Below are 25,644 nucleotides of genomic sequence, written 5' to 3' on the forward strand. Positions count from 1 at the left end.
GAGCGCACCTGTGAAGTTCGATAAACCTGCAGACTTTAATCTCTTTATTGTATATCTCAGACCGTACATTCAGTGATTAGCTAGCTATCTTATATACATTTTTGCATCTGTAATATTTGTTGAATCATACCATACACCTCAAACAGAAATTAACAGAACCACAACTTGGCGTAAAATCACAAATGGAACTATTCTTTCTGTTGTCCCTTTCCTGATGGAGGTAATGAACATTTACTCCACTCCACCAAAGTGAAAGGAGGTATTAATCATTTTTGGTTTGGTTTCATTTGCCCATGTGACTCTCATTCAAAAATAAATAAGCAAAGAGAAAGTTTAAACCACTCAATAGCTTTTCATGGAGTTTAATACAAGCACTGAGTTTATCTGGTTCAGCAATGCACTTCAAAACAGAAAAGCAATTTGCAGGATTAAAGGGGCAATCTGGGATTTGCCACTTGTTTTGGTAAACAGCTGAGGGATGGGGCTGGAGTAATGTAACCACTCACCAATTTATAGACAGAGCTATAGATGCAAGGAGCTATTAATGCATGGACTGACCATCCATGAGAATCTACACAGTGTTTGAATGATGTAAAATAAGCTTATATTTTGGGTCCTGATGGGTTAAGAGAGTTGAAATAATCTCGTGAGGCATTTATAAATTAAATTCTTCAATAATCAATGGAATTGTTCATTTAAAAGTCCAAAAATGTATGCTTTAATCCTGGATTGCCCCTTTAATAAACAAGTGAAATCAAGGACATCTCTTTGACTGTGTCCTTTTTTTTTGTCCCTCTCAGGGTCTGACTTAGTGGGATATGACCCGTGGTAGGAAAACTCTATGCTGGTGGAAGATGGACAATCAAAGTGGGTCACAGAGAAGCTGATTACAAATGCTGGTCGCTGAGCTACTCTCCCCATGATTAAAGGCTGAGAGATGAGAGGCGCCACGGCAGATAACGATTGACACAAACAATCGTTGGGGTGTGCGTCTGCAGACATACACACACACACAAGTCATTCATGTCAACTTGGTCAAATGAGGGAAAGGGGGATACCTAGTCAGTTGTGCAACTGAAATGTGTCTTCCGCAATTAACCCAACCCCTCTGAATCAGAGTGGTGCAAAGGGCTGCCTTAAAACCTGTTGAGGATAGAGGGCGCTATTTTCACTTTGGGGAAAAATCGTGCCCAATTTAAACGGCCTCGTACTCTATTCTTGCTCGTACAATATGCATATTATTATTACTATTGGATAGAAAACACTCTCAAGTTTCTAAAACCGTTTGAATTATATCTGTGAGTAAAACAGAACTCATTTTGCAGCAAACTTCCTGTCAGAAAGTGAAAAATCTGAAATCGAGGCTCTGTTCCAGGGCCTCCCTATCAATTTGCTTGAAATGTATGACTATACATGCACTTCATACGCCTTCCACTAGATGTCAATAGGCAGTGAGAGGTGAAATGGGGAGTCTAGCTATATCTATGGTCAAAAGAGAGGTCTTGGAATGACATGACCCCAATTTCCTTTGTTCAGGAAGACGCGGGAAGGACATCAGCTTTGGCTTCTGAAAAGCTTTCCTTATAGACGGCTAATATCTCCGGCTTTGATTTTATTTGATAAATGTGATAATATCATCGTAAAGTATGTTTTTTCAATATAGTTTTATCAGATTATTGAAATTTTTTCGGGAGTTTTGGCGTGTTCCGTTCTCTGCGTTTGGTGACGATGGACAGCTTCGCGCCACTTGGCAAGTTTTGGTTGCTAAATCAACAGACGAAGAGGACATTCTAAATCCAAACAACGATTGTTCTGGACAAAGGACCCCTTGTACAAGATTCTGATGGAAGCTCACCAAAAGTAGGACCCATTTATGATCTTATTTCGTATTTCTGTCAAATGTTTACTATTAGTTTCCGCCCAGATTTTGGGCGCTCTCTCGCTATAACGTAAGATGTATGTCGTACTAAAGTTATTTTTAGAATTCTAACACGGCGATTGCATTAAGAACTAGTGTATCTATCATTTCCTGTACAACATGTATTTTTTAGTAAAGTTTATGATTAGTTATTTGGTCAGAATAGGTGAGTGTCAGAAATATATCCGGAGATTCTGGAAAATAGTTGCTACGTTTTCACAATGTATAACCACGGATTTCAGCTCTAAATATGCACATTTTCGAACAAACCATATATGTATTGTGTAATATGATGTTATAGGACTGTCATCTGATGAAGTTTATGAAGGTTAGTGAAATAATTAATATCTTTTGCTGGTTTTGTCGCTATCGCTACTGTTGCCTTGAATCAATGCTGTTGTGTGGTTGGCTATTGTAGTAAGCTAATATAATGCTATATTGTGTTTTCGCTGTAAAACACTTAAAAAATCTGAAATATTGGCTGGATTCACAAGATGTTTGTCTTTCATTTGCTGTACACCATGTATTTTTCATAAATGTTTTATGATGAGTATTTAGGTATTTCACGTTGGTCTCTATAATTACTCTGGCTGCTTCGGTGCTATTTGTGATGGTAGCTGTGATGGTAGCTGCAATGTAAAACTATGATTTATACCTCAAATATGCACATTTTTCGAACAAAACATAGATTTATTGTTTAACCTCTTGAGCCTATGGGGGCGCCATTTCGACTTTGTAAAAATGAGTTCCCAAATTAAACTGCCTCGTACTCAATTCTTGCTCGTACAATATGCATATTATTATTACTATTGGATAGAAAACACTCTAGTTTCTAAAACCGTTTGAATTATTTCTCTGAGTGAAACAGAACTCATTCTGCAGCACATTTCCTGTCAGGGAGTGAGATTTCAGAAATCGAGGTCCCTGTTCTGAGGTCAGTTTATAAGTCCCCATGTAAGCCATCGGGCTACATGCACTGCATACGCCTTCCTCTAGATGTCAGTAAGCGGTGAGAATTTGAATGGAGTCGATTGCGCAATCTGGGGCCCTATATAAGACCGTGGAACGGAAGTACCGTCCTTTTCAACGGTGCGCCTGGCGCATCAGGGACATCACTATGGCCTCCTGCAAAGCTTTCGTTTTAGCAGTTCTGTATCTCCGGTCATGTTTTTATTCGTCATAGTTGTTAAAGACATCATAAGGTAGTTAATTTAAACCGATTTATAGCAGTTTATATCAGTTTATTGCGATTTTCCTGGATTTCTTTGTCATGCGCTTTCACGAGTTGGACACCTCTCCAGTGGGTGGCTAACGTTAGCGGCTATTTCGACAGGACAAGAGGACATCTTTCAACCAAAAGACGATTGTTCTGGAGAAAGGACACCTTGCCCAAGATTCTGATGGAAGCTCAGCAAATAGTAAGCAGTCTTTATGCTGTTAATTCGTACTTATGTTGACAAATGTCAAATAATAATTCCGCCATGAATTATGGTGCGGTCTCGCTTTAGCGCACGCTGTATTGCGCAGTAACGTTAATTTTAAAAATCTAACACAGCGATTGCATTAAGAACTAATTTATCTTTCATTTGCTGTCCAATCTGTATTTTTTAGTCAAGTTTATGAATAGTTTTCGATTAGATTAGGTGCCTCTCCAAGATGGCGCCGGACAGATTGCTTGAAGTTTTGGCCACTAATCACATTGTATAACCACAATTTGTGCCGCTAAATATGCACATTTTCGAACAAACTCTATATGCATTGTGTAATATGATGTTATAGGACTGTCATCTGAAGAATTCTGAGAAGGTTAGTGAAAAAATGTATATATTTTGGTGGTTTATACGTTATCGCTATGTTTGGCTTGAATCAATGCTGTTGTGATGTTTGCTATTGTGGTAAGCTAATATAACGCTATATTGTGTTTTCGCTGTAAAACACTTAGAAAATCTGAAATATTGTCTGGATTCACAAGATCTGTGTCTTTCATTTGCTGTACGCTGTGTATTTTTAAGAAATGTTTTATGATGAGTAATTAGGTAATACACGTTGCTCTCTGTAGTTATTCTAGTCGCTTTGGTGAGAGTTGTGATGGTGGCTGCAATGGTAAACTATGATTTATACCTGAAATATGCAAATTTTTCTAACAAAACATATGCTATACAATAAATATGTTATCAGACTGTCATCTGATGAAGTTGTTTCTTGGTTAGTGGCTATTTATATCTTTATTTGGTCGAATTTGTGATAGCTACTGATGGAGTAAAAAAATGGTGGAGTAAGAAAGTGGTGTCTTTTGCTAACGTGGTTAGCTAATAGATTTACATATTGTGTCTTCCCTGTAAAACATTTTAAAAATCAGAAATGATGGCTGGTTTCACAAGATGTGTATCTTTCATCTGGTGTCTTGGACTTGTGATTTAATGATATTTAGATGCTAGTATTTACTTGTGACGCTATGCTAGGCTATGCTAGTCAGCTTTTTTACTGATGGGGGTGCTCCCAGATCCGGGTTTGGGAGGAACTAGAAGATAACATGTTATAAGACTGTCATCTGATGAAGTTGTTTCTTGGTTAGTTTGGTTGGTTCTTGGTTAGTTTGGTTGGTTTTGTGCAAGCTACCTGTGCTGTGAAAGAAATGTCTGTGCTTTTTTGTATTTGGGGGTGAGCTAACATAAATATACGTGGTGTTTTCGCTGTAAAACATTTTAAAAATCGGACATGTTGACTGGATTCACAAGATGTTTATCTTTCATTTGCTGTATTGGACTTGTTAATGTGTGAAAGTTAAATATTTCTCAAAAATATTTTTTGAATTTCGCGCTCTGCCTTTTCAGTGGAATGTGGGAGGAGTTCCGCTAGCGGAACCCCGGGGCTAGACAGGTTTTAATCCACATCTTCAGCACCCAGGGAACAATGGATTAACTGCTTTGCTCAGGGGGAGAATAACAGATTTTTACCTTGTTAGCTCAGGGATTTGATCCAGTAACCTTTTATCTACTGGCCCAACACTTTAACCACTAGGCTACCTAAACACCACTGTTAGGAAGGTTGGTATAGTGTCTTTGTCATTTCCACTGACTTACTACATATGTGTCAACAAGACACTATGCACTTGAAACTGAATAGCACATCTCCATCTCTCCAGCCTGTCCCCATCCCCAAACCCCTTGATGTTTCGTGTGCCAAATATTGTCAGACTAGCCAGACTATTTCAGAATTTAATATTAAATGATCAATTGGGGACCAAGAAGCACTGGAGAGAGAACACTTTTATTCACTCGCTGATGGGGTACTTTTTGTGTTCTGGGGTTCTATTGACAATCCAATGAGGCGAGGATTTACATTTGGTTGAGTTGTCAACTAACGTGAATTCAATGTGAAATCAACAAAACAATGTCACCAGGTCATTGGATTTAGGTTCAAAGTTGTGTGAAAAAAATACGAAATTCCGTTGATGACGTTTTTCAAATCCAATCCGTTTTCCAAGTTGATTCAATGTCATCACACTGCATTTTTGGGTTGAAATTACATGGAAACAACAATGATTCATCCAGGTTTTGCCCAGTGGGGTTGACTAGGAATGTCACACTAACAGACAAGGAAACAAACTCTGGCTGAGGGCATGTCATGGTCTGAGCATTGAGCAAGAGCACTGATTTTTGTATTTTGTCAGTGGAAGGTTATCTTACCTTTGCAATACCTTTGACCTAGTTCACTTTGGCTCACTGTCTCTCTCTGTAAATCCCTGTCATTTCAGACATTGTAATTATGCCACTGTGATATTTAAATTGTCAGCTTTTCATGCACTACAGAACTTTTGAGAAATCTTGTACTTTTTCTCTTGAACCACTTTTGAAATATTATTGGAATGAGCTACTTTTAAAAAAGTAACGAGACTACACTTTAAAATGTTTAGTTTATTTGAGACCGTTTTTGTCATGTTTAGCAAGATTATTAATAAAGTTATAGTATCATAGTATTCAAATTACATGAATAAAGCTCAGTTTTACACACCATCAGTTATGAAAAATAATAATTATTGTCTCTCTCAAAATACACAAACCTACACTGTCAATGTTAAAACAGTCAGAGGGCCAAGAGAAGCTCAATTCATCTTGAAAAATAAATTTTACAATATACAGAAATTCAGATTAAATCAGAAAACATCCTTGATACCATTTGAAAGGAAACTCTTTGAAGTTTGTGGAAATTTGAAGTTAATGTAGGAGAATATAACACATTAGATCTGGTAAAAGATAATATAGATAATTCATCATCTTTGAAATGCAAGAGAAAGGCCATTATATCACTTGGGAGTCTAGGCACAATTTAGATTTTGGCCACTAGATTGCAGCAGTGTATGTGCAACATTTTAGACTGATCCAATGAACCATTGCCTTACTGTTCAAGTCTGCCAAAGTGTGCCGAATTGGTCAATTGATACATTTTCAAGTACATAACTATAGAGAACATACAAAAATGATATGGTAATAAAACATGTAAGTTTACACACTCCCAGGAATGTCATAAATTATAGATAATTAGCTTCTGTACAGAAAAGACACTAACCTTCACACATCTAGATGGGGGGGGGGGGGGCAGACACAGCAGGGGTTCAAACTGTAGAACCCATTTGAATATAAAAATGGATTTTATCAAACAAAACTATGCTACATTTTATCTCTGGGACCCTCAGGATGACAAATCAGAGCAAGATTACTGAATGTAAGTACATTATTTACCTTCTGAGGTGAATGTATCAAACCAGTTGCCGTGATAAAAGTTTTTTTGTTGTTGTGCGCTCTCCTCAAACAATAGCATGGTATTTTTTTCACTGTAATAGCTACCGTAAATTGGACAGTGCAGTTAGATTAACAATAATTTAAGCTTTCTGCCCATATAAGACATATTTTCTTGTTACTTACGATGTGATGATAATCACATTAGTGCACGTTAGCTCAACCGTCCTGTGGGGGGGACACCGATCCCATAGTTAATTAAAACAATACAAAACAGAATAACAAACAGGGAAAAAAGGATATATATATATATATATATATATATATATATATATATATATATATATATATACACACACACACACACTGTATGTACTATAACAGGCAAAATAATGTATTTATTTTTCCGTAACTCAAAGTGTAAACAAGAGCCTTAGGCATGTGCTACTCTGTTTTATCATATGAAGTGTCTGGAGATGGGAGCAGAACAGAGGAATCCTGCTGGGAATACTCTCTCCAAATCACATGTCATCAGCATGTGGGCGTAGTGGGGCTCTGCGGTGTGGATTCCAAGTCACTGTAGCTATATGGCCAGTAATGGGGTCTCCCTGGAAATGGACTTGCTCGTCCATGCTATTATTATGAGACATGGGGTCAAAATTGGGCAGTCCTTGGCTGTCGTGACCAGTGCCCAGTTTACCCAGCAGAGACATAATCTCATCCACACCCTGGTCTCCCAGGACATGGTGGTCTGGAGGCTTGGCCTTGTCGTCTGCAGTTTGGTACGGCTGGTCAATCACATGCAGCACTCTGGAGGACTGGAGGTTGTGCAGGGACCGTGACTGGACTGCGGGGGCGAGAGGGACACAGGTTACAGGTGAGTATGTATTCCAGTCATTAAATGTTGAACTACAGTATGTCACACATACATCCCCAGTCCAACTTTAATTCGTTAACTGTACGCCACCCTCAACAATTTTGTACCTTGGTCTTCGGTTGTACATTTACCTAAAGACAACTAGGAATTGATTATATTCATAGAGCTAACGAACAGTCGGTTAAGATGACAAATTACATTTAAATAATTCACAATCTTAAAACGTTGATGAGACCATTAGATATCTTTGAAGTCCATTTCATATTTTATCCAACAGTTCCTCCAACTGTTGAAAGGAATTTTACAGTCAGACAGGCTGATGAGAAGAGTGCTCAATAATACATGGTTTCTGTGCTGAGGGTTGCCAGCTCAGCTCTTTGATGTGAATTGGTGGGCCGCCTTGCTCTGCAGAGTTGTTTTAACAGTGGCGCCGTAGCAGCATCTGGCAGTAGGAGTGAGAGGAGCTCTAGTCTATTCAGCTCTCCAGCTGTGATTTGAGGCAGGAGGTATGGGGTGGCGAGGGAGGTTTGGCCAGACAGTGCAGGAGGCTGACTCACCCCTCACTGGGCTGAAGTCCCCTCCTTGGCTGACCTTGGCAAAAGGGTTCAGGCTGGGGAAGAGGATGATGGAGAAGGACAGGAGCAGTACCTGGGGAAAAAGGGAAGGGTAAAAATCACATAATTTTCTCTTTGCCAAAGTCAATAAGGTTTAGCCATTTGGGAGAGCTTCCACTCCCCAGTGGAGTTCCAGAGTGGAAGATTCACTTTTTCAGTAACTGTTGTTTAGAACTTTTCAGCTCATCCCAGTACATGGGCATCAAAGTCACACGGCTTGAACACACAATCCGTATAATTAAAATGTTTGCCTTTTCCGAAAGGCATTAGAAGAGATACAAACTCATTCATATTCATAGTGGATTTACAAGTCTAATTACTGCTTGCACTGATGTGGTGTGATTTTTGTTCTGTCCAATTATGTTGTAGACAAGGGAATCAATGGTTTGCCTCTCTGGAGTGTATCTATCTGTGTCTGTATTTACATCCGTATGTCTGGCATACATCTTTCTCTCACTCCACCTGTCTGTCTCTCTCTAATTCCACATGGTGTATGGCCTGATCTAGTAAAACTGTTTCTTAAAGTGACACTTCTCCTTACCAGGACACAAGTCCCAGCCTGGGCGGTCTTTTTGGAGCCACCCATGACCAGAGTCTGCAGCCTGTGTAGCTGCTCCATCAGAGACCTGGGAGACACAAAGGCTCAATTAGCAAACGTTGAGACCGAGTGTACGGAGGCAGAAACAGAGCAGATTAGTGTGGAGTTCCCTCACGTATTGCATTTCTCCAGCTGGAACACTTTCCTCTGTAGCTCCTGGTTGTGTGTGCTGCAGGCAGCCATCCTGGAAGACAAACAACAAGGGAATTTCCCAGATGAGACTGACGAGCTGCTGCTGCTTGATCAGTCCAAGAAACATACTAGCTAGCTATCACTCTTACCACCACACTGAAAAACCCTTTTGTAGAATTAGATCATAATGTGACAGTCAAGTATACTGAATTACACATTTCTGACTGCAGTGGGCCCTGTGAAGTTTCTCTGTGCCACGCAACTTAAGCAGACACACATCAAGAATCTCACTGCCGATAGACTGCCGATAAGTACATATCACAGTGGGAGGCCGTTCTATCTCTTGCTAGAACTTAAGCGGTACGTGCTGTGGGCTGACCCGGTAGCGACAAACCTACCGATTCTACTTGTAGAATCGCAATGCTCGTCAGTGGCCAACAACTTGACTTTGATCCAATCAGAGAACACGTACCCCAACAAAAAAATGGAAAGAAAATGTCATTTTCTTTTCCTGTGAGCTAGCTAAGTGCACAGACGCAATGCACACAACACTAAATACTTCCTCCAAGCTAGCTAACCACTGTAGCTAGTATTGTCGTTATAATTAAATCACAATGGATTAGCTAGCTTCCATGAAACAGCTGCCAGTGTTAGCTGCTGAGTTTTTGCAGTGTCCTTAGCTAGCTAGCTATTTTGTGCTAGCTAGCAGATATGCTAACATTAGCTAGCTAGTGAAACATTTGGCTATGGGCTGGCACTGGCAGTATGGGATTATGGAGAGTGAATGTAATTGTTTCTGCATCGTTTTGCCAGGTAGTTATCTAGCTGTGGCCATCTGGTTAGTATCAACAAGGGCTTTCTACAAATTAGAAACGTTAGCGCAGATAGCTTGGAATCTAGACCACAGGCAATACGCACGGATATGCATTGCCAAACAACACTATTGACACCTTCTGGTTTGGAGTATTTTACGTGGCTGACGACTTCCAAGGTCTTTGCTGTGTGAACACAATAAAGATTGACTGCCGACACTCTGTTCAGAGGTGCTAAGTATTGTCGTCACGCAAACGTTTGACAATCCTACCAGTGTGTCTGAGCTTCCACACACTGTTTCTATTTCTATTTTTAAATGAAATATACCTTCCGGAAACCCGTCTTACCCAATGTGATACGGATCCGCTATTTTTAGACCTTATAGCTAGAACCTCCATCAGAAGCTAGCCATCAGCTGCTAACCAGCTAATTAGCTACTAGCTATTTAGTCATTGTTAGCCACTGCTAGCGGCTTTTACCTCTATCTCAGACATCAGCCGCTTTTACCCTGGATAATACCCGTCAGTCTGCACAACGCCAGTCTGCACAGCGCGATATCAACCCTGAGCATATCAGGACTGCTTTTCCCACCATTACTCCAGATTACTGAACCATTATTACAGATCCTCGCAGCTGGCCAGCTCAGTGGACCCTATGATCCCTCGGCTACACAGCTGATGCCTCCCGGACTCTTCACTAACACGACTAGATTCATCGCAGGATTCCTGCCGTAAGCTCTGGACCTTTGCATCGGATCATTGCAACTAGCTAGCTGCTACCGAGTGGCTATAGTGGCTAACGCCCTTGTCCCGAAGCTAGCACCAGTTATCCTTGAGACAGGCGCATCTCCCGGCTAGCAAACGATATTACTCCAGCTACATTACCTCTTTTGTCAATTGGCCAGGACCCTTTGTCGACACGGAGCCCCGCAGATCCATCACGATTAGTCTGCCGACGTAATTCCATCCGATGTACCCTCAACCGGCCTTTGTCGGACGTCGATGAAGACGCTTCTGCTAGCCCCGACCTGCTAACTTTATGAACGCTGTGTCTCCTGCTTGCCAGCGTAGTAACGACTTCCCTGTTTCATCTATTGCTGTTCACTGGACCCTATGATCACCTGGCTACATAGATGATGCCTGCTGGACTGTTCATTAATCACGGTACTCCATTTTGTTTGTTTTGTTTATCTGTCTGCCCCAGCCTCGAACTCAGGCCCTGAGTGTAGTTAACTGACCCTCTCTGCCCATTCATCGCCATTTTACCTGTTGTTGTTGTCTTAGCTGATTAGCTGTTGCTATCTTACCCATTGTCTTAGCTAGCACTCCCAATCAACATGCCTCGCTTTATGTCTTTCTCTAATGTCAATATGCCTTGTATACTGTTGTTTAGGGTAGTTATCATTGTTTCATTTTACTGCGGAGCCCCTAGCCCCACTCAACATGCCTCAGATACCTCTTTTGTCCCACCTTCCACACATGGGGTGACCTCACCTTGCATAACTAGAGCCTCCAGAGATGCAACCTCTCTTATCGTCACTCAATGCCTAGGTTTACCTCCACTGTACCCGCACCCTACCATACCCCTGTCTGACATTATTCCCTGAATCTATTCTACCACGCCCAGAAATCTGCTCCTTTTATTCTCTGTCCCCAACGCACTAGAAGACCAGTTTTGATAGCCTTTAGCCGTACCCTCATCCTACTCCTCCTCTGTTCCTCTGGTGATGTAGAGGTTAACCCAGGGCCTGTGTGTCCCCAGGTGCTCTCATTTGTTGACTTCTGTAACCGTAAAAGCCTTGGTTTCATGCATGCGTCCCACCTAACCAACAGCCACTGAAATTGCAGGGCGCCAAATTCAAAACAACAGAAATCTCATAATTAAAATTCCTCAAACATACAAGTATTATACACCATTTTAAAGATAAACATCTTGTTAATCCAGCCACAGTGTCTGATTTCAAAAAGGCTTTACGGTGAAAGCACACCTTGCGATTATGTTAGGTCAGCGCCAAGTCACAGAAAAACATACAGCCATTTTCCAAAGAAGGAGAGGTGTCACAAAACTCAGAAATAGCATTAAAATGAATCACTAACCTTTGATCTTCACAGGATGGCACTCCCAGGACTCCAAGTTAGACAATAAATGTGTGTTTTGTTCGATAAAGTTCATCTTTATGTCCAAAAATCTCATTTGAAATTGGTGTGTTATGTTCAGAAATGCATTGTCTCAAACAAATATCCGGTGAAAGTGCAGAGAGCCACATCAAATTACGGAAATACTCATCATAAACATTGATAAAAGATACAAGTGTTGAACACACAATTAAAGATAAACTTCTCCTTAATGCAACCGCTGTGTCAGATTTCAAAAAGGCTTTACGGCGAAAGCACACCTTGCGATTATGTTAGGTCAGTGCCAAGTCACAGAAAAACATACAGCCATTTTCCAAAGAAAAAGAGGTGTCACAAAACTCAGAAATAGCGTTATAAATATTCACTTACCTTTGATGATCTTCATCAGAATGCACTCCCAGGAATCCCAGTTCCACAATAAATGTTTGTTTTGTTCGATAAAGTCAATAATTTATGTCCAAATATCTCCTTTTTGTTCGCACGTTTAGCCCAGTAATCCAAATGCACAGTGCGCAAGCAATTAGTTCAGACGAAAAGTAAAAAAAGTTATATTACAGTTCGTAGAAACATGTCAAACGATGTATAGAATCAATCTTTAGGATGTTTTTATCATAAATCTTCAATAATGTTTCAACCGGACAATTCCTTTGTCTTTAGAAATGAAAAGGAACAGAGCTCGCTCTCACGGCCGCAGGCCTGACTGACCTCATGGCATTCTGCCAGACCTCTTAGTCAAACAGCTCTTATTCTCTCCCCCTTCACAGTAGAAGCCTGAAACAAGGTTTCAGGCTCCCCGTTCCCAAAGAAGTTAACATCAGAAGCCTCCTCCCTGTTTGTTTTACTCACTGCTTTAGCACTCTCCGCCAAACCTGATGTCCTTGCCGTGTCAGAATCCTGGCTTAGGAAGGCCACCAAAAATTCTGAGATTTCCATCCCCAACTACAACATTTTCCATCAAGATATAACTGCCAAAGGGGGAGGAGTTGCAATCTACTGCAGTTCTGTTATACTTTCCAGGTCTATGCCCAAACAGTTCGAGCTTCTAATTTTTTAAAATTAATCTCTCCAGAAATATGTCTCTCACTGTTGCCGCCTGTTATAGACCCCCCTCAGCTCCCTGCTGTGCCCTGGACACCATATGTGAATTGATTGCCCCCCATCTATCTTCAGAGTTCGTTCTGTTAGGTGACCTAAACTGGGATATGCTTAACACCCTGTCCGCCCTACAATCTAAGCTAGATGCCCTCAATCTCACACAAATTATCAAGGAACCCACCAGGTACAACCCTAAATCCGTAAACATGGGCACCCTCATGGATATTATCCTGACCAACTTGCCCTCCAAATACACCACTGCTGTTTTCAATCAGGATCTCAGCGATCACTGCCTCATTGCCTGCATCCATTATGGGTCCGCGGTCAAACGACCACCCCTCATCACTGTCAAACGCTCCCTAAAACACTTCTGCAAGCAGGCCTTTCTAATCGACCTGGCCCGGGTATCCTGGAAGGATATTGACCTCAACCCGTTAGTTGAGGATGCCTGGTTGTTCTTTAAAAGTAATTTCCTCACCATCTTAAATAAGCATGCCCCTTTCAAATAAATGTAGAACTAAGAACAGATATAGCCCTTGGTTCACTCAAGACCTGACTGCCCTCGACCAGCACAAAAACATCCTGTGGCGTACTGCACTAGCATCGAATAGTCCCCGCGATATGCAACTTTTCAGGGAAGTTAGGAACCAATACACACAGCCAGTTAGGAAAGCAAAGGCTTGATTTTTCAAACAGAAATTTGCATCCTGTAGCTCTAACTGCAAAAAGTTCTGGGACACTGTAAAGTCCATGGAGAATAAGAGCACCTCCTCCCAGCTGCCCTCTGCACTGAGGCTACGAAACACTGTCACCACCGATAAATCCACAATAATCGAGAATTTCAATAAGCATCTCTCTACGGCTGGCCATGCTTTCCTTCTAGCTACCTTCTGTCTGTTGAACCTCTCTTTAGTATTGTCCGAGATTCCTGAAGATTGGAAAGTTGCCGCGGTCATCCCCCTCTTCAAAGGGGGAGACACTCTAGACCCAAACTGTTACAGACCTATCTCCATCCTGCCCTGCCTTTCTAAAGTCTTCAAAAGCCAAGTTAACAAACAGATCATTGACCATTTCGAATCCCACGGTACCTTCTCCGCTGTGCAATCTGGTTTCCCAGCTGGTCACAGGTGCACCTCAGCCACGCTCAAGGTACTAAACAATATTAGAACCGCCATCGATAAAAGACAATACTGTGCAGCCGTCTTCATCGACCTGGCCAAGGCTTTCAACTCTGTCAATCAACGTATTCTGTCAATCACCGCAGACTCAACAGCCTTGGTTTCTCAAATGACTGCCTCGCCTGGTTCACCAACTATTTCTCAGATAAAGTTCAGTGTGTCAAATCGGAGGGCCTGTTGTCCAGACCTCTGGCAGTCTCTATGGGGGTACCACAGGATTCATTTCTCAGGCCGACTCTTTTCTCTGTATATATCAATGATGTTGCTCTTGCTGCGGGTGATTCCATGATCCACCTCTACGCAGACGACACCATTCTGTATACTTCTGGCCCTTCTCTGGACACTGTGTTTACAAACCTCCAAACAAGCTTCAATGCCATACAACACTCCTTCCGTGGCCTCCAACTGCTCTTAAACGCTAGTAAAACTAAATGCATGCTCTTCAACCGATCGCTGCCCGCACCCGCCCGCCCGACTAGCATCACTACTTTGGACGGTTCTGATTTAGAATATGTGGACAACTACAAATACCTAGGTGTCTGGCTAGACTGTAAACTCTCCTTCCAGACTCATATTAAGCATCTCCAATCCAAAATGAAATCTAGAATCGGCTTCCTATTTCGCAACAGAAGGCTCCTTCACTCACGCTGCCAAACATACCCTCGTAAAACTGACTATCTTGGGCCTCCCGGGTGGCGCAGTGGTCTAGGGCACTGCATCGCAGTGCTAACTGCGCCACCAGAGTCTCTGGGTTCGCGCCCAGGCTCTGTCGCAGCCGGCCGCGACCGGGAGGTCCGTGGGGCGACGCACAATTGGCATAGCGTCGTCCGGGTTAGGGAGGGTTTGGCCGGTAGGGATATCCTTGTCTCATCGCGCTCCAGCGACTCCTGTGGCGGGCCGGGCGCAGTGCGCGCTAACCAAGGGGGCCAGGTACACGGTGTTTCCTCCGACACATTGGTGAGGCTGGCTTCCGGGTTGGAGGCGCGCTGTGTTAAGAAGCAGTGCGGCTTGGTTGGGTTGTGCTTCGGAGGACGCATGGCTTTCGACCTTCGTCTCTCCTGAGCCCGTACGGGAGTTGTAGCGATGAGACAAGATAGTAATTACTAGCGATTGGATACCACGAAAATTGGGGAGAAAATGGGATAAATTTATTTATTTTTTTTAAATTTAAAAAACTATCTTACCGATCCTCGACTTCGGCGATGTCATTTACAAAATAGCCTCCAACACTCTACTCAGCAAATTGGATGCAGTCTATCAGTGCCATCCTTTTTGTCACCAAAGCCCCATATACCACCCACCACTGCGACCTGTATGCTCTCGTCAGCTGGCCCTCGCTACATATTCGCCGCCAGACCCACTGGCTCCAGGTCATCTATAAGTCTTTGCTAGGTAAAGCTCCGCCTTATCTCAGCTCACTGGTCACCATAACAACACCCAGCCAAGTTAACAAACAGATCATTGACCATTTCGAATCCCACGGTACCTTCTCCGCTGTGCAATCTGGTTTCCCAGCTGGTCACAGGTGCACCTCAGCCACGCTCAAGGTACTAAACAATATTAGAACCGCCATCGATAAAAGACAATACTGTGCAGCCGTCTTCATCGACCTGGCCAAGGCTTTCAACTCTGTCAATCAACGTATTCTGTCAATCACCGCAGACTCAACAGCCTTGGTTTCTCAAATGACTGCCTCGCCTGGTTCACCAACTATTTCTCAGATAAAGTTCAGTGTGTCAAATCGGAGGGCCTGTTGTCCAGACCTCTGGCAGTCTCTATGGGGGTACCACAGGATTCATTTCTCAGGCCGACTCTTTTCTCTGTATATATCAATGATGTTGCTCTTGCTGCGGGTGATTCCATGATCCACCTCTACGCAGACGACACCATTCTGTATACTTCTGGCCCTTCTCTGGACACTGTGTTTACAAACCTCCAAACAAGCTTCAATGCCATACAACACTCCTTCCGTGGCCTCCAACTGCTCTTAAACGCTAGTAAAACTAAATGCATGCTCTTCAACCGATCGCTGCCCGCACCCGCCCGCCCGACTAGCATCACTACTTTGGACGGTTCTGATTTAGAATATGTGGACAACTACAAATACCTAGGTGTCTGGCTAGACTGTAAACTCTCCTTCCAGACTCATATTAAGCATCTCCAATCCAAAATGAAATCTAGAATCGGCTTCCTATTTCGCAACAGAAGGCTCCTTCACTCACGCTGCCAAACATACCCTCGTAAAACTGACTATCTTGGGCCTCCCGGGTGGCGCAGTGGTCTAGGGCACTGCATCGCAGTGCTAACTGCGCCACCAGAGTCTCTGGGTTCGCGCCCAGGCTCTGTCGCAGCCGGCCGCGACCGGGAGGTCCGTGGGGCGACGCACAATTGGCATAGCGTCGTCCGGGTTAGGGAGGGTTTGGCCGGTAGGGATATCCTTGTCTCATCGCGCTCCAGCGACTCCTGTGGCGGGCCGGGCGCAGTGCGCGCTAACCAAGGGGGCCAGGTACACGGTGTTTCCTCCGACACATTGGTGAGGCTGGCTTCCGGGTTGGAGGCGCGCTGTGTTAAGAAGCAGTGCGGCTTGGTTGGGTTGTGCTTCGGAGGACGCATGGCTTTCGACCTTCGTCTCTCCCGAGCCCGTACGGGAGTTGTAGCGATGAGACAAGATAGTAATTACTAGCGATTGGATACCACGAAAATTGGGGAGAAAATGGGATAAATTTATTTTTAATAAAAAAATAAAAAAAACTATCTTACCGATCCTCGACTTCGGCGATGTCATTTACAAAATAGCCTCCAACACTCTACTCAGCAAATTGGATGCAGTCTATCAGTGCCATCCTTTTTGTCACCAAAGCCCCATATACCACCCACCACTGCGACCTGTATGCTCTCGTCAGCTGGCCCTCGCTACATATTCGCCGCCAGACCCACTGGCTCCAGGTCATCTATAAGTCTTTGCTAGGTAAAGCTCCGCCTTATCTCAGCTCACTGGTCACCATAACAACACCCACCCGTAGCACGCGCTCCAGCAGGTATATCTCACTGGTCATCCCCAAAGCCAACACCCACTTTGGCCGCCTTTCCTTCCAGTTCTCTGCTGCCAATGTCTGGAACGAATTGCAAAAATCGCTGAAGTTGGAGACTTATATCTCCCTCACTAACTTTAAGCATCAGCTATCTGAGCAGCTTACCGATCGCTGCAGCTGTACATAGCCCATCTGTAAATAGCCCAACTACCTACCGCATCCCCATATTGTTTTTATTAACTTTTTTGCACACTAGTATTTCTACTTGCACATCTTCATCTGCACATCTATCACTTCAGTGTTAATTTGCTAAATTGTAATTACTTCGCTACTATGGCCTATTTATTGGCTTACCTCCTTACTCCATTTGCACACACTGTATATAGATATTTCTATTGTGTTATTGACTGTACGCTTGTTTATTCCATGTGTAACTCTGTGTTGTGTTTTTGTCACACTGCGTTGCTTTATCTTGGCCAGGTCGCAGTTGTAAATGAGAACTTGTTCTCAACTGGCCTACCTGGTTAAATAAAGGTGAAATTAGAAAAAATATTTCATAAAAAGGCCAAGTGCAGTCAAAAATGTGATTTTCCTGTGTTTTATATATATTTCCACACTATGAGGTTGTAATAATACTGTGAAATTGTGAAAATGGTGATTATACTGTTTTAGTGTAAGACCTGCTTGAAAAGATCGTCTGAAATTTCTGACTGTTTTGGTGGGATGGAGTTTTGACCTCCAAGGTGGTAAATTAGTTAGAACTTCTTAGGGCTAGGTGTCCCGCTAACTTCCGGTGAAATTGGAGGGCACGCAATTCAAATAAATAATCATAAAAATTATGGATATTAAACATTTACAGTGGGGCAAAAAAGTATTTAGTCAGCCACCAATTGTGCAAGTTCTCCCACTTAAAAAGATGAGAGAGGCCTGTAATTTTCATCATAGGTACACTTCAACTATGACAGACAAAATGAGAAAAAAAAAATCCAGAAAATCACATTGTAGGATTTTTAATGAATTTAATTGCAAATTACGGTGGAAAATAAGTATTTGGTCACCTACAAACAAGCAAGATTTCTGGCTCTCACAGACCTGTAACTTCTTCTTTAAGAGGCTCCTCTGTCCTCCACTCGTTACCTGTATGAATGGCACCTGTTTGAACTTGTTATCAGTATAAAAGACACCTGTCCACAACCTCAAACAGTCACACTCCAAACTCCACCATAGGTACACTTCAACTATGACAGACAAAATGAGGAAAAAAAATCCAGAAAATCACATTGTAGGATTTTTAATGAATTTATTTGCAAATTATGGTGGAAAATAAGTATTTGGTCAATAACAAAAGTTTATCTCAATACTTTGTTATTTACCCTTTGTTGGCAATGACAGAGGTCAAACGTTTTCTGTAAGTCTTCACAAGGTTTTCACACACTGTTGCTGGTATTTTGGCCCATTACTCCATGCAGATCTCCTCTAGAGTGATGTTTTGGGGCTGTTGCTGGGCAACACGGACTTTCAACTCCCTCCAAAGATTTTCTATGGGGTTGAGATGTGGAGACTGGCTAGGCCACTCCAGGACCTTGAAATGCTTCTTACGAAGCCACTCCTTCGTTGCCCGGGCAGTGTGTTTGGGATCATTGTCATGCTGAAAGACCCAGCCACGTTTCATCTTCAATGCCCTTGCTGATGGAAGGAGGTTTTCACTCAAAATCTCACGATACATGGCCCCATTCATTCTTTCCTTTACACGGATCAGTCGTCCTGGTCCCTTTGCAGAAAAACAGCCCCAAAGCATGATGTTTCCACCCCCATGCTTCACAGTAGGTATGGTGTTCTTTGGATGCAACTCAGCATTCTTTGTCCTCCAAACACGACGAGTTGAGTTTTTACCAAAAAGTTATATTTTGGTTTCATCTGACCATATGACATTCTCCCAATCTTCTTCTGGATTATCCAAATGCTCTCTAGCAAACTTCAGACGGGCCTGGACATGTACTGGCTTAAGCAGGGGGACACGTCTGGCACTGCAGGATTTGAGTCCCTGGCGGCGTAGTGTGTTACTGATGGTAGGCTTTGTTACTTTGGTCCCAGCTCTCTGCAGGTCATTCACTAGGTCCCCCCGTGTGGTTCTGGGATTTTTGCTCACCGTTCTTGTGATCATTTTGACCCCACGGGGTGAGATCTTGCGTGGAGCCCCAGATCGAGGGAGATTATCAGTGGTCTTGTATGTCTTCCATTTCCTAATAATTGCTCCCACAGTTGATTTCTTCAAACCAAGCAGCTTACCTATTGCAGATTCAGTCTTCCCAGCCTGGTGCAGGTCTACAATTTTGTTTCTGGTGTCCTTTGACAGCTCTTTGGTCTTGGCCATAGTGGAGTTTGGAGTGTGACTGTTTGAGGTTGTGGACAGGTGTCTTTTATACTGATAACAAGTTCAAACAGGTGCCATTCATACAGGTAACGAGTGGAGGACAGAGGAGCCTCTTAAAGAAGAAGTTACAGGTCTGTGACAGCCAGAAATCTTGCTTGTTTGTAGGTGACCAAATACTTATTTTCCACCATAATTTGCAATTAAATTCATAAAAAATCCTACAATGTGATTTTCTGGATTAAAAAAATGCTCATTTTGTCTGTCATAGTTGAAGTGTACCTATGATGAAAATTACAGGCCTCTCTCATCTTTTTAAGTGGGAGAACTTGCACAATTGGTGGCTGACTAAATACTGTACTTTTTTGCCCCACTGTAGGTACATACAACTGTCAGAAGTATATATCGGTTAAAAGCTTAAATTCTTGTTATTCTAACTCCACTGTCCGATTTACAACTGCCAGAAGTATATATCGGTTAAAAGCTTAAATTCTTGTTATTCTAACTCCACTGTCCGATTTACAATATGCTTTACAGCGAAAGCATGCCTTACGATTGTTTGAGGACGGCGCCCCACATCAAAATATTTATCCACCAGCACAGGTTTCATAAATTCAAGAATAGCGATTAAATATTCCCTTGCTTTTTGAAAATCTTCCTCTGATTTGTCATCCAAAGGGTCCCAGCTTCAACATGTAGTGTCGTTTTGTTAGATAAAATCCTTCTTTATATCCCAAAAAGTCTGTTTAGTTGGCGCCATCGATTTGAGTAATCCACTCGTTCAACATGCAGAGAAAGGAATCCAAAAAGCTTCTGCAAAACTTTGTTAAAACAAGTCAAAAAACGTTTCTAAATAATCCTCAGATACCCTAAAATGTAATTAAACTATAATATTTCATACGGAAAGAAGTATGTTCAATAGGAAAGCGATATTAGCAGGTGTGCGTCCTCTACGTCGCGAGCGCATACACAAATTTCCAAGTCTGCATCCCAGTACTAAAACTTATTTTTCTTCGTCGTTTGGAAGAATCAAGCCTGAAACCTTGAACAAAGACTGTTGACATCTAGTGGAAGCCATAGGAATTGCAATCTGGGAGCTGGATTTGGATATGCCCCTATACTTTCCATTGTAAGAGCATGGGCTTTCTCAACAACAAAAAAATCAGGTTGGTTTTTCTTTGGATTTTCTCCTACCATATATATTGTGCTATAGTCTCCTACATTATTTTAACATTTCTACAAACTTCAGAGTGTCTTCTTTCCAATGGTACCAATTATAAGCATATCCTGGCTTCAGGGCCTGAGCAACACGTAGTTTACTTTGGGCACGTCAGTTAGACAGGAAGTGGAGAAAAATAGACCCTAGCCTGAAGAATAAGAACGTGACTTCCAAACCTTTCTGCCAATAACAGCTTGTTTTTAGTTTTCCCCTCCCCACTCAGAAATTGATCTTTGCTAAGAAGTTATTTGTCTTTATTTTTTACCATTTTAATTGAAAACAATCACAGAAAGGTACTTAATTGTTATCTAGAAATTATTTGATATTGAGATAAAAATGGCTGCATTGGACCTTTGATTTTAACTTTTTGTGCTCAGCACCCTGTGACATGTTCCAAATATCTTGTTAGTTTGTAGAAGTGCTTTATCAATTTTAGGCAATTCTAGTCAGAATTGATCATGTCTACTTTGAATTGAGGTCTGTGAGTCCCTGCCTTATCCATTTATTTAGTGCCTCTTGCCAGTACCTGCTCTCCAGACCATCAATATATTCCTTTTTCTTCTTCCTGCTCTCCTGAGCTGACTGCTTATTCCGGATCTTTCTGCGAATTTTCTTCAGAATCCTCTCCTCATACTAATAGAAACAGACAAAGGAAGTACATATTTAACGTGTTTACACACTTTGGAAATCCTCAAGAGCCATAAGTTGTTCTGTGAAGTTGCAAAGTGTGCAAAAAAGATTGACCTTTGTGAGAGGTAGTTGGCTAGACAGAGTCACCCCCTCCTTGGCCAGCAGTTTTTTCTCATTCTCATTAAGAATCAACTCTTGGAAGGACTGTTGGGAATGCTGTGGGGGCTGGAAGTGAGACGAGAATGTTAATACAGTAAGTCATACGTACAGCATCACAACCAGTGGCCAGCTGCAATGGGTTTTTCAGAGTGAATGGAGGGAGTGCAGAGTTACACGGCAGACAGCATCGCCCTCCATCCCTCTCATTTCATGCTTTGCTCATGCCAATTACATTGCCTGATTTTTATAGAATGACTTTACCCCTCTAACCCATTCCTCTCCACTCCAACACACTCACTCACCTACATACAAACAATTACAGACACACTCCCCCCAAGCACCACACAAACACAAACACACCCTTCATCATCACTCACCGGATCAGATGTGACAGAGAGCAGTAGGTCCTTGACAGTGAGGGGAAAGCCAGAAGACAGCTGGGTTGTGCGTACAGCAGAGGAACACTCTGTCCCCCCAGTCCTGCCTGGGTAGAAGCCTGAGTCCAAGCCATCTGTAACCACACAGAGAGACGTGATAGGACCAGACAGAAGGGCCATCATTTGTCTGTGTATGTGTTGATACTGAGACAATGTAGGCTTTTGCCTAATGAATACATAGAGCCTACGAACACAGACTGTGTTGCTTTCAAAGGATGAACTTCTGTTCCAATGTTTGACATAAACAAATTACAATACTTAATCACATATTCCGCATGACGTAATAATGTAACTGCCTCTGTTGCTTCTTTTTACCATGAAAATTTAAACCAAGTTTTTGTTATACTTTCTGTGCTTAGTAATTTGTGCCAGCTTTGTCTTACTGATATCAATGGAGAAGTTGGCATCCAGGGCAACCTTGGTTTGTGGCTGAGGGGGGATGAAGTGGGGCTCCATGTGAGGGCTCTCAGGGCACTGGGGGCTGTCCATCTGATCCGAGTGTGGGTCCTCACTGATGCCACTGTCACTAGGAGAGGGAGACCACAGGGGGGACCCCGACACTGAGTCACTACCACTCAGGAGGGCATTCAGGAAGTCCTCGCTCTGTTGCTCTGCTGGACGTAACACCTGCCAAATGACACACCAAATGTGATAATTACTGTACAGCCAAACTGGAGTGGTTGAGAATGGCAGGCTAGACATGTGAATCACGTAGTAGACACAGGTACGGGGACATTTTAAAAACACTGCAGGATAAAATCACAGAGTGAGAGATTTCACTCCACTCACGTTTGGCTCGTGGATTGGCCAGGCATGGTTGTCATGGTGTCCCATCTCCTCGTGACGGAGGATTCCATTGTTTTGATCAAACAGCAAATCAAGCAGCTCAAGCCCGTCGCAACCCTGGAACAGAACAGGCCACTTAATGACATGTTGCTCTACATTTACAACTGAGAGATAACATACAAAGAGCCTTATAGGATGGCTGTAAAAGCAATCATACCCAGGACTAATGCTTTTTATTACCATTATCGCATGGCACTCCTATCTAAAAAATTTATCAATTTGACTATGCCTTTCAATGCGTGAGTTAAATGAAGTTGATCTAGTTCTGATTCATTTGAAAGGAGAAAATTGTAAGACTATTCCTTTGTAGGCTACATGACGCACCCACATTCCTTTGTAGGCTACTGTACACAAAGCACCCACATTCCTTTGTAGGCTACACGACGCACCCACATTCCTTTGTAGGCTACACGACGCACCCACATTCCTTTGTAGACTACTGTACACAAAGCACCCACATTCCTTTGTAGGCTACACGACGCACCCACATTCCTTTGTAGGCTACACGACGCACCCACATTCCTTTGTAGGCTACACGACGCACCCACATTCCTTTGTAGGCTACTGTACACAAAGCACCCACATTCCTTTGTAGGCTACTGAACACAAAGCACCCACATTCCTTTGTAGGCTACACGACGCACCCACATTCCTTTGTAGGCTACACGGCGCACCCACATTCCTTTGTAGGTTACACGACGCACCCACATTCCTTTGTAGGCTACACGACGCACCCACATTCCTTTGTAGGCTACACGACGCACCCACATTCCTTTGTAGGCTACTGTACACAAAGCACCCACATTCCTTTGTAGGCTACACGACGCACCCACATTCCTTTGTAGGCTACACGACGCACCCACATTCCTTTGTAGGCTACACGACGCACCCACATTCCTTTGTAGGCTACACGACGCACCCACATTCCTTTGTAGGCTACACGACGCACCCACATTCCTTTGTAGGCTACTGTACACAAAGCACCCACATTCCTTTGTAGGCTACACGACGCACCCACATTCCTTTGTAGGCTACTGTACACAAAGCACCCACATTCCTTTGTAGGCTACACGACGCACCCACATTCCTTTGTAGGCTACACGACGCACCCACATTCCTTTGTAGGCTACTGTACACAAAGCACCCACATTCCTTTGTAGGCTACACGACGCACCCACATTCCTTTGTAGGCTACACGACGCACCCACATTCCTTTGTAGGCTACTGTACACAAAGCACCCACATTCCTTTGTAGGCTACACGACGCACCCACATTCCTTTGTAGGCTACACGACGCACCCACATTCCTTTGTAGGCTACACGACGCACCCACATTCCTTTGTAGGCTACTGTACACAAAGCACCCACATTCCTTTGTAGGCTACACGACGCACCCACATTCCTTTGTAGGCTACTGTACACAAAGCACCCACATTCCTTTGTAGGCTACACGACGCACCCACATTCCTTTGTAGGCTACTGTACACAAAGCACCCACATTCCTTTGTAGGCTACACGACGCACCCACATTCCTTTGTAGGCTACTGTACACAAAGCACCCACATTCCTTTGTAGGCTACACGACGCACCCACATTCCTTTGTAGGCTACACGACGCACCCACATTCCTTTGTAGGCTACTGTACACAAAGCACCCACATTCCTTTGTAGGCTACACGACGCACCCACATTCCTTTGTAGGCTACACGACGCACCCACATTCCTTTGTAGGCTACTGTACACAAAGCACCCACATTCCTTTGTAGGCTACACGACGCACCCACATTCCTTTGTAGGCTACACGACGCACCCACATTCCTTTGTAGGCTACACGACGCACCCACATTCCTTTGTAGGCTACACGACGCACCCACATTCCTTTGTAGGCTACTGTACACAAAGCACCCACATTCCTTTGTAGGCTACTGTACACAAAGCACCCACATTCCTTTGTAGGCTACACGACGCACCCACATTTCTTTGTAGGCTACACGACGCACCCACATTCCTTTGTAGGCTACACAACGCACCCACATTCCTTTGTAGACTTCACAAAGCACCCACATTCCTTTGTAGACTACACAAAGCACCCACCCCGATTCACTGGCACGTTGATACAGTATGTTACCTCCTCTGAACTTGTTTCACGATACATATAACCTTGGCTGCCCTAATAACATAAATTACAAAACAAATTAACCAGGAGACACTAAAACACAGAAACTAAGACATGGGCCCTGTTACCTGGTCTGAATAGTGGTCCATAATTTCAGCACTAGGGTGGCACAGGACAGAACTCCCCAAAATAAGACAAATCCAGTTAAATGTTCTGTTTCCTTTGTTGTGAAGGAGCTCTGTTCCAGATGACCATGTCTCTACTGTATCTCCCTGCTCTTGTTCTGAGGTCCAAAGTTTAAACTCCAACACAGCACACCCAGTAATCAACTCCAGGGCTGTCATCCCATTGGCCAGTTTGTAAAGATTTGATTGCTAGGGAAAGACTGACAACTAAGGAAAGTCTGTCTAGAAAAGAAAGAACCTTCTTCATGGATGAATAGATCAGAGTTTATACTTCCCTATCCTCTTATTGTGTTTGATAGCAGATTGACAGGGAATGAGGGTACCCTTTGACACAGTTTCTGTGTGATGTTAGTTAATTCATACGGTATACATGCTCTTTATGGCCTGTCAATGAGAGCTTGATTGAACATCCTTCATTAGCAAACAGTTCTGAGCTCATAAAAGTAATCAATGTACTATATGATAAGATGTATCCATTTGAAACAATCCCCATGAAAATGAAACACTGCTTTTATAACCTAATCTTTATTTGTTCATACAAATAACTGATT

The 25,644-nt window shown here is 42.9% G+C and overlaps 1 protein-coding gene across 1 annotated transcript; it reads right to left on the reverse strand.

The window, feature by feature from the left end:
* Positions 1-6,764: 6,764 nt before the first annotated feature.
* On the reverse strand, positions 6,765-25,190 carry LOC120052432 (cyclic AMP-responsive element-binding protein 3-like protein 3-B). The gene is made up of 10 exons (XM_038999338.1): positions 25,037-25,190; positions 22,737-22,850; positions 22,331-22,574; positions 21,888-22,021; positions 21,466-21,576; positions 21,248-21,354; positions 8,862-8,930; positions 8,690-8,774; positions 8,092-8,182; positions 6,765-7,504 (listed from the first exon to the last, which is right to left on the reverse strand). The coding sequence occupies exons 1-10, from the start codon at positions 25,055-25,057 to the stop codon at positions 7,179-7,181; spliced, it is 1,302 nt and encodes a 433-aa protein (XP_038855266.1). The 5' UTR covers positions 25,058-25,190; the 3' UTR covers positions 6,765-7,178.
* Between the last annotated feature and the right edge of the window lie 454 nt (positions 25,191-25,644).

This window comes from Salvelinus namaycush, chromosome 8, assembly GCF_016432855.1.
Source record: "Salvelinus namaycush isolate Seneca chromosome 8, SaNama_1.0, whole genome shotgun sequence".
Lineage (NCBI taxonomy): Eukaryota > Metazoa > Chordata > Actinopteri > Salmoniformes > Salmonidae > Salvelinus > Salvelinus namaycush.